This window comes from Gadus macrocephalus, chromosome 16 (assembly GCF_031168955.1).
Source record: "Gadus macrocephalus chromosome 16, ASM3116895v1".
In the NCBI taxonomy this organism is placed as follows: domain Eukaryota; kingdom Metazoa; phylum Chordata; class Actinopteri; order Gadiformes; family Gadidae; genus Gadus; species Gadus macrocephalus.
This window is the reverse complement of record NC_082397.1, coordinates 6398409-6407307: the sequence shown is the minus strand read 5'-3', so window position 1 is coordinate 6407307 and position 8899 is coordinate 6398409. Positions and strand designations below refer to the sequence as shown.

General features: G+C 49.7%; 1 protein-coding gene across 6 annotated transcripts in view; it reads left to right on the top strand.

The window, feature by feature from the left end:
- Nucleotides 1-46: 46 nt before the first annotated feature.
- The window catches only part of LOC132474906 (latent-transforming growth factor beta-binding protein 4), a 25756-nt gene continuing 16903 nt past the window's right edge, over nucleotides 47-8899 (top strand). For 3 of the 6 annotated variants that reach the window (XM_060075813.1, XM_060075812.1, XM_060075809.1), the window contains exons 1-8: nucleotides 48-496; nucleotides 3248-3457; nucleotides 4780-4844; nucleotides 5174-5323; nucleotides 5591-5693; nucleotides 6085-6147; nucleotides 6857-6979; nucleotides 7445-7621. In XM_060075813.1, the coding sequence (XP_059931796.1) occupies nucleotides 259-496; nucleotides 3248-3457; nucleotides 4780-4844; nucleotides 5174-5323; nucleotides 5591-5693; nucleotides 6085-6147; nucleotides 6857-6979; nucleotides 7445-7621 (1129 nt within the window). In that variant the 5' untranslated portion in view covers nucleotides 48-258. Of the gene's footprint in view, nucleotides 497-3247; nucleotides 3458-4779; nucleotides 4845-5173; nucleotides 5324-5590; nucleotides 5694-6084; nucleotides 6148-6856; nucleotides 6980-7444; nucleotides 7622-8899 lie in introns of all 6 variants that reach the window. The other 3 variants (XM_060075814.1, XM_060075810.1, XM_060075815.1) reach the window with 3 other exon arrangements.

Sequence of the window (8899 nt, the reverse complement as noted above, 5' to 3'; positions counted from 1 at the left end):
AAAACCACGAGGACAAAACAGGGAGTGTGTCATGGACCCACCGCCTCTAGCTCTCTCTCTCTCTCTGTCTCTCTCCTTCTCTCCCTCCCTCATAAGCATTTTCTTTCTCATTTTGGGGAACACAGACCAACAGTCACTCTGCCTGCAACAGAGAGGGAGAGGGAGTGATAGAGGGAGGTAGAGAGAGGGCTTGCTGGGTTTTATTAATGCACTGCAACTCCATCAGGCCTGCGGACCCTCTGCGGCCCCTGCGGCAGCATGGGCGGCCCTGCGGGCTGTGATCTTGCTGTGGGCGTGTGTTCTCTCTGTGAGGGGCCAGGGGGGGCGTGGCCCAGACCACCTGCCAGGTGTTGTGCTCTCGGCACGGCTGTGTTAACCACTGCTCTGCTGGGAACCTCACCTCTCTGCCCAGCACACACACGCGCTCACACACGCACGCGCGCTCACAGGACACACTCACGCACCCGAGGAGAAGCACAGTCAGCCTTCAGAGTCTGTAAGTTACTACTACCTTTCTGCCTACCTGTCTGTCTGCCTGTCTACCTGTTCACCTGTCCATCTGTATTTTAGCTTGTCTGTGTGTTGAAGTGTGTAACGTGTGTTACCGTCTGTTGTGGTGCGTAACAGTGTGTAGCAGCATGTGTGTAATAGTGTTAAATACTGTGCAACAGTGTGGTTCGGAGTTTAACAGTGTGTGTTAGTATGTTTATAACTGTGTGTGTGCAACATTGTGCAACAGTGTTTTACAGTATGCTACATTGTGTAACTGTTGTGTAACAGCATGTAGTGATGTGTGTAGTGCTAAAAAAACAATAGTAGTTTGCATGTAAGGGTGTGTAATGTATGAGAGAGAGAGGGAGTGAAAAAGAGAGAGTGAGAGAGTATAACAGAGAAAAAAGAGAAAAAGAGAAAGAGATACAAAGGTGCTTACAGTTGGCATATGTGATTCATTTTCAATGAAAAACACAACCCCACATCAAGCGCACATTCAATAAACACACACACACAGACACACACACACACAGACACACACACACACACACACACACACACACACACACACACACACACACACACACACACACACACACACACACACACACACACACACACACACACACACACACACACACACACACACACACACACACACAGAAAGCTGTGGACTCACAGGGACACTTGGTCTTAGATATTTGGCTGATGATGTCATGTTTCACCAGGAGTGATGCAAGAATACACGCATGCATGCACGCACACACAAACACAAATACAGACAAACACAGACACACATACACACACTAAACACATAAACACACACACCCGAATGTACATTAAAAGGTGTAATACATAAATATACATATTTGGGAAAAGAGAGGAGGGTCAAAGGTGGGAGAAAGAGAGGACAGAGAAGAGAGGAGAGAGGAGGAGAGGGAGGGAGGGTAGGAGAGAAAAGAGAGGGGTGAGAGAGGAGAACAGAGAAGAGAGAGTAAAGGAGAGGAGACTAAAGGAGAGGAGAGGAGAGTAAAGGAGAGGAGAGGCTTCTCTTCTCCTCTCCTTTACTCAGAGAGCCAGGAGAGTAAGTAAACCAGAGGGGAGGAGAGGATGAAAGTTCAATGAGAGAGAGGAACGAAGATAAGAAGGCAAGAGACAGGGGAGTAGAGTGATGAGAGACTGGGGAATAGAGAGAGAGGAAAGGGGAGGAGTGAGGGGATAGGAGATTGGAGAGGATGAAGAAGAGGAGAGAGAGCAGCGAGGGGAGAGGAGAGAGGAGAGGGATGACTGAGGAGAGGAGAGAAGAGACGAGAGAGATGAGAGAGGAGAGGAGAGGAGAGGGGGGAGGGGAGGAGAGAGGTGAGAGAGGGGAGGAGAGAGGAGGAGAGAGATGAGAGAGGAGAGGGGAGGAGAGAGGAGAGAGAGGGGAGGAGAGAGGAGAAGGGGAGGAGAGAGGAGAGAGGAGAAGGGGAGGAGAGAGGAGAAGGGGAGGAGAGAGGAGAAGGGGAGGAGAGAGGAGCGAGAGGTGAGGGGGGAGGGGTGATTGAGGAGAGGAAAGAGGAGAGGAGAGGAGAGAGGAGGAGAGAGGAGGAGAGGCTAGAGGAGAGGGGAGGAGATAGGGGAGGGAGGAGAGAGGAGAGGAGAGGAGAAGGAGCAGAAGGTTAAGGAGGCTACATCAGGGTCAAAAGGTTTGTGTAAAGACTCTCCTCTGGCAGTGTTTGCTTAATGTCTCATGCCCGCTGGTATTGAAAGGGCGGAAGGGAAGTGCCACTGAGTAGGGACCGGGCCAGGGATCACTGCCCCTACACAACATCCTGTTCACAGCTTCCTCTCATACACCTGCTGTAACCCACACTATATACTGCATACAACACATGCTATACACACTTGGGTTTAACAACACATTAAACCTCAGGACAATACACTAAACACATTACACACATTAACTACATACTAAACACACTACATACACTACACAGCAACTACACACTTCACACACACTATGCTAAATGCACGATAATGCTAACTACACACACAGACCCACACACAGACACACACACAAACACACACACAAACCAACACTGTCAAGACACTAATTACACACCCATAAGACCATTCAGTCAGTACTGTGCCCGCTGCACCATAGTGATGAACCAGTCACCCAGTACTGTAACTCTGCTGGTTGTAACATAGTGATGAACCAGTCCCTTAGTACTCTAACTACACAGTGAAACGTACTGATAAACCAGTCAGTCAGTACTGTAACTCTGCCCGGTGCACCATAGTGATGAACCAGTCACTCAGTACTGTAACTCTGCCCGTTGCACCATAGTGATGAACCAGTCAGTCAGTACTGCAACTCTGCTGGTTGTAACATAGTGATGAACCAGTCACCCAGTACTGTAACCCTACTCGGTGTGACAAAGAGTTGAACCAGTCCCTTAGTACTCTAACTACACAGTGAAACGTACTGATAAACCAGTCAGTCAGTACTGTAACCCAATTTGACTGGGCGGTAGCCCGGCTAGTGGTGGAGAGTGAATGGCTGTCAGAAAAGTTCTACCTGCCCGTCTATCCCATGACTCATACAGAGGACACACAAAGCACGTCTGATTTAATTGACCGTGAATGCCTTGGGCTCAGATGACCCGATCAGGTTCTGATAGGCTTGTAGAAGATGCCACGACCTGCTGCAATGTCAGTAATCCTCTTTTGTCTCCTCTCTCCTCTTTCCTCATGTCTCCTCCCCTGCTAGCTGTGTGTCCTCTCTGTAACAACGGGGGAGTGTGTGTCCAGAGAGATCGATGTCTCTGTCCTCCTTCCTTCACCGGGAAGTTTTGCCAGCTCCCCGCCCCTACCCAGCATGGTCCCGCCCCCTCGCCAGGAGCCAATCAGGTGCGGACCCAGTCAGAATACCTCCTCCCTCTGCAGAGCCGTCCAATAAGAGAGGAGCAGACAGTAAGAGGTAGGTTTGACCTTTCCCACACTCTTTCGGGATTGCATTCTCTTTTGTACTTTTGCATATATACATTATATAATTGTATGTGTAAGGCCTTGCTGCTGCCTATCTTGGCCAGGATGTTACACTAACATCTGTTGCGTCGTGACAAGGACACACTGACCCTCTAGCGGCAGGACACAGACCGCAGAGTCAGGGGACGGGGGCAGAGGTGTGCCTGTGTCCTGGTCAACTCTTAATGGGGTGCGGGTGTCGAAGTACTTACAACACGCTGCTCACCAGACCTACAGCTCGTAACAATTGAATCAAATCTGAATCAAGTCACTGGTTCTTGGCTACTGTGCTGCATCAGCTTCGACCCATCCAACATCCAGGACATGGTCAAACCATACATCCCACCTATACTACGCTCCATGAAGGCCAAACGGCTTGCTACCCCCTCACTACGAGTTCCCTCAGCTGACGTTCAACTAAGATTGTTTGCTGTCCTGGCTCAACAATGTTGGAACAAGCTCCCAATGACATCAGGCAAGCTGAAACCCACCTGGATGATGAAACCTGAAGCGCAGCATTCAACACTATGGTAGCCCGCTAAGCTCGTACCCAAGCTTAGGATCCTGGGTCTTAATACTGCCCTTGACAGCTGGTCACGGTCACGACCCGCACACATCGCTGGAGCAGAGGTGGTGACAGTCTCCTGTTTCAAGTTCCTCTGTTTTGTTCATCAAAGAATCATGTTGGCATCGCGGCCAAGACCCTCACCCACTTTTAAGAGAACAACCTCTCTCTGAAATACTGCCCAATACAGCAGCTACTCCACTTCTGATCACAAGATCAGACAAGTGGTGAACAATTACGGACATTTAGCAGACGCTTTTATCCAAAGCGTTTAATACACACATTGACGGCAGAGTCAACCATGCAAGGTAACAACCAGCTCGTCAGGAGCAGTGAGGGTTAAGTGCTTTGCTCAGGGACCCATCAACACTCAGCTATGAGGAGCTCGGGATCGAACTAGCAACCTTCCGATTACAAGACAACTGCTCTACCTCGTGACCTAAACCGACCCTCCGTGAACATAATTGAAGCGCTGCATATGATGCCATCTTCCCTCCGTGCAAGGCTTCTCCCACCCATGATGCTTTAGGAACGCACAGATCATGACAGACTTCAGCCACCCGGGCTATCAACTGTTCACATTGCTGTCGGGTGGTAGACGTTCCCGGGCATTCGAGCACGGACCACCAGACTCACAAAGAGACCCAAAAGATATTCACTTTGAGCTTCCTGGTTAAATAAAATATAATGTGCCGTGTGTTTGCCTCCAGGCGCCACTAGGTTGAGAACACAGCACCCCCTGCAGGCCAGCCTTAAAATAACCCAGGTGGTGAAGGTACACACACAATGTTTTTATTTTAACTCTTTTACAAACTGTTTAATAAACTCTTTATGAACTATATAATAAACTCTTTAATAAACTCTTTATGAAACTATGTAATGAACTGCTTTACAAACGATTGAATAAACTCATAAACTACTCTATAAACTATTTTATAACCTAATTAATAAAGTCATCAATAAACTCTTAAAAATAAAAACGTTCATATTTTATAAACTCCTAATAATAAACGATTTGTTTTAGAACTCTTTGAGAATCTCTTAAATACATTTTAAGAGAATTTATTTATTAACTTTTATAAACTATTTGATGAACTCACCCAGGTGTTGGGGTCCGGTCCTGGCCAGCAGAGCGAGGCGGGACCCCCGGCGCCTGCAGGGCTGAGGGTCCAGGCCCAGACCCTGCGGGGGGCTGGAACCTACACCCAGCAATCAGGCTTCAAATACTGCTTCAGACAGGTGACCGACAAACAGGTGAGGCGCAGCACATCTCCATGGAGACCAGGTGACAAGATGGCTGATGTCTGTCTGTCTGTCTGTCTCTAACCCTTCTGCCTGTCCTTTGACCTGTCATTCTATCTGTCTGTCTCACTGTCTTATTGTCTGTCTTCCTGTCACTGTGTCTGTCTGTCTATCTGATTCTGTCCATCAGTCTGTCTTCTTTATCTCTTTATCAATCTCTCTATCCCGTCTGTCGATGTGTCAACCTGTCGTTCTCTCTGTGTACCTGTCTGTCTGCAGTGTGGTTCACCTCTTCCTGGTCTGCGGAGCAAGGAGACGTGCTGCCGGGGGGTGGGGAAAGCCTGGGGTATCACTGAGTGTGTTCTCTGTCCCCCCCACTCAGGTACACACACGCACTCATACGCGCACACGCACAAAATCACGCGTCACACACCCATTCAAAAACACACACGTCGGTGAACATGCAGACACAGAAGCACGCAGACACACTCACCCACGTTCATGTGGGCGCATACACACAGACACACACACAAATCACACACATACACACTCAAACATCCGCACACATAGACACGCGCACACACACATGCAGACACACTCACATGCACACACATACACAGGCACACACTCGCGCGCACACACACACACATTGTGGCACACACACACACATTCTCAAACACAAATACACAAACACACAGACTTGATTTCCATCTGACCTATCTCAGGCACTTTCTCCCCTGATCGAATTGATCAATAATCAAGATTCATTTCAGGTCACCAAGGCAACAGCAGCTGTCCGCCTGGCTTTCACAGAGTCAATGGAACAGAGTGTGTTGGTGAGTCACACACATTCCACAACACACACAAGCACACACACTACTGCAGCTAGTAGTGAAGATTAGCTAGCTGTTATGTTATAAGTTACTACATTACATGATAACCTGACATCTTAGAACCATATAACATTTCCAACATAACATTACATAATTACATTAGATTATACATTAACAGTACATGTTAAAAAATCACGATATTACATAACACTCAATCAAGTTTTCCCCCCCCCCAAAAGCCTAGTGCTAGCTAACTCATGACGTTTGTGTATTGTGTGTGTGTGGGTTGCTTGATGTGTGTGTGTGTGTGTGTGTGTGTGTGTGTGTGTGTGTGTGTGTGTGTGTGTGTGTGTGTGTGTGTGTGTGTGTGTGTGTGCGTGTGTTTGTTTGTGTGTGTGTGTTGTTGTGTGAGGTGCATGGGGTGTGTGTTTCCATGTGGAGCATGTTGTCTGTGTGGTGCATATGGTGTGTGTGTATGTGTGTGTGTGTGTGTGTGTGTGTGTGTGTGTGTGCGTGTGTGTATGTGTGTGTGTGTGTGCCCGTGTGATGTATCGTGTGTGTGGTGCATGATGTATGGTGTTTGTGTGTGTATGGTGTATATGGTGCATGGTGTCTGGTGTTTTTGTGTGTGTGAGTGTGTGTGTGTGTGCGTGTGTGTGTCTGTGTGTGTGTGTGTGTGTGTGTGTGTGTGTGTGTGTGTGCGTGTGTGTAGATGTAAATGAGTGTGAGGAGCCCGGTGTGTGTGAACATGGTATGTGTGTGAACACTAGAGGCAGCTACAGCTGTGTGTGCAGGGCGGGGTTCATTCTTGATGCATCTCACGGAATCTGCATCTGTAAGTAGCCCCTCCCCCATCTGTAAGTAGCTCCTCCCCCATCTGCAAGTAGCCCCTCCCATTTCTATAAGTAGCTCCACCCTCTCCCTCCTACAATGCTCGGCATGCTGGGATTCCCAACTGCCTGGCGCCGGTACTTCTGAGTACTCTGTCTTTGTGTTCTCATGTGTCATGTGGTGCATGAATGCATGAGTCTGGCTGTCCTATATGGTGGCGTTCCCGCTCAAATGTGACGTCATGTCCACGCTTTTTGAATTGAACCTGGTGACGTCGAGCTGTGACATCGAAGTCGCATCTTGTCTCGTCTGGCGTGGTGTCTTGTTGGTCTCTGTGTTGACTGGCTGAATCTTTGGAATGATTAATGCACGTCGATCCCGATTCTCCCCTGGATAAAGAGCAAGCCGCTGTCCAGTCCAGACAGTGTTTTAATACGGTTCTCCCTCCGTCCTCCCTCTCTCCCCACAGCCCAGAGGGTGATATCGGAGGAGAAAGGCCAGTGTTACCGGGTGCTTGGGCCGGGCAGTGGTCCGTCCTCCTGCTCGCTCCCCATCCTCAAGAACATCACAAAGCAGATCTGCTGCTGCAGCCGCGTGGGCAAAGCCTGGGGGGCCCACTGCCAGCGCTGCCCCTACTACGCCTCAGGTAGGATACTCCACCCTAACCCTCAACCCTTACTCCACCCTAACCCTCAACCCTTACTCCACCCTAACTGCCCAACCCTTACTCCACCCTAACCCTCAACCCTTACTCCACCCTAACCCTCAACCCTTACTCCACCCTAACTGCCCAACCCTTACTCCACCCTAACCCTCAACCCTTACTCCACCCTAACCCTCAACCCTTACTCCACCCTAACTGCCCAACCCTTACTCCACCCTAACCCTCAACCCTTACTCCACCCTAACCCTCAACCCTTACTCCACCCTAACCCTCAACCCTTACTCCACCCTAAGTGCCCAACCCTTACTCCACCCTAACCCTCAACCCTTACTCCACCCTAAGTGCCCAACCCTTACTCCACCCTAACCCTCAACCCTTACTCCACCCTAACCCTCAACCCTTACTCCACCCTAAGTGCCCAACCCTTACTCCACCCTAACCCTCAACCCTTACTCCACCCTAAGTGCCCAACCCTTACTCCACCCTAACCCTCATCCCTTACTCCACCCTAAGTGCCCAACCCTTACTCCACCCTAACCCTCATCCCTTACTCCACCCTAAGTGCCCAACCCTTACTCCACCCTAACCCTCAACCCTTACTCCACCCTAACTGCCCAACCCTTACTCCACCCTAACCCTCAACCCTTACTCCACCCTAACTGCCCAACCCTTACTCCACCCTAACCCTCAACCCTTACTCCACCCTAACCCTCAACCCTTACTCCACCCTAACTGCCCAACCCTTACTCCACCCTAACCCTCAACCCTTACTCCACCCTAACCCTCAACCCTTACTCCACCCTAAGTGCCCAACCCTTACTCCACCCTAACCCTCAACCCTTACTCCACCCTAACCCTCAACCCTTACTCCACCCTAAGTGCCCAACCCTTACTCCACCCTAACCCTCAACCCTTACTCCACCCTAACCCTCAACCCTTACTCCACCCTAAGTGCCCAACCCTTACTCCACCCTAACCCTCATCCCTTACTCCACCCTAAGTGCCCAACCCTTACTCCACCCTAACCCTCAACCCTTACTCCACCCTAACTGCCCAACCCTTACTCCACCCTAACCCTCAACCCTTACTCCACCCTAACCCTCAACCCTTACTCCACCCTAACTGCCCAACCCTTACTCCACCCTAACCCTCAACCCTTACTCCACCCTAACTGCCCAACCCTTACTCCACCCTAACCCTCAACCCTTACTTCACCTTAACCCTCAACCCTTACTCCACCCACTATCACTCAACCCTAAC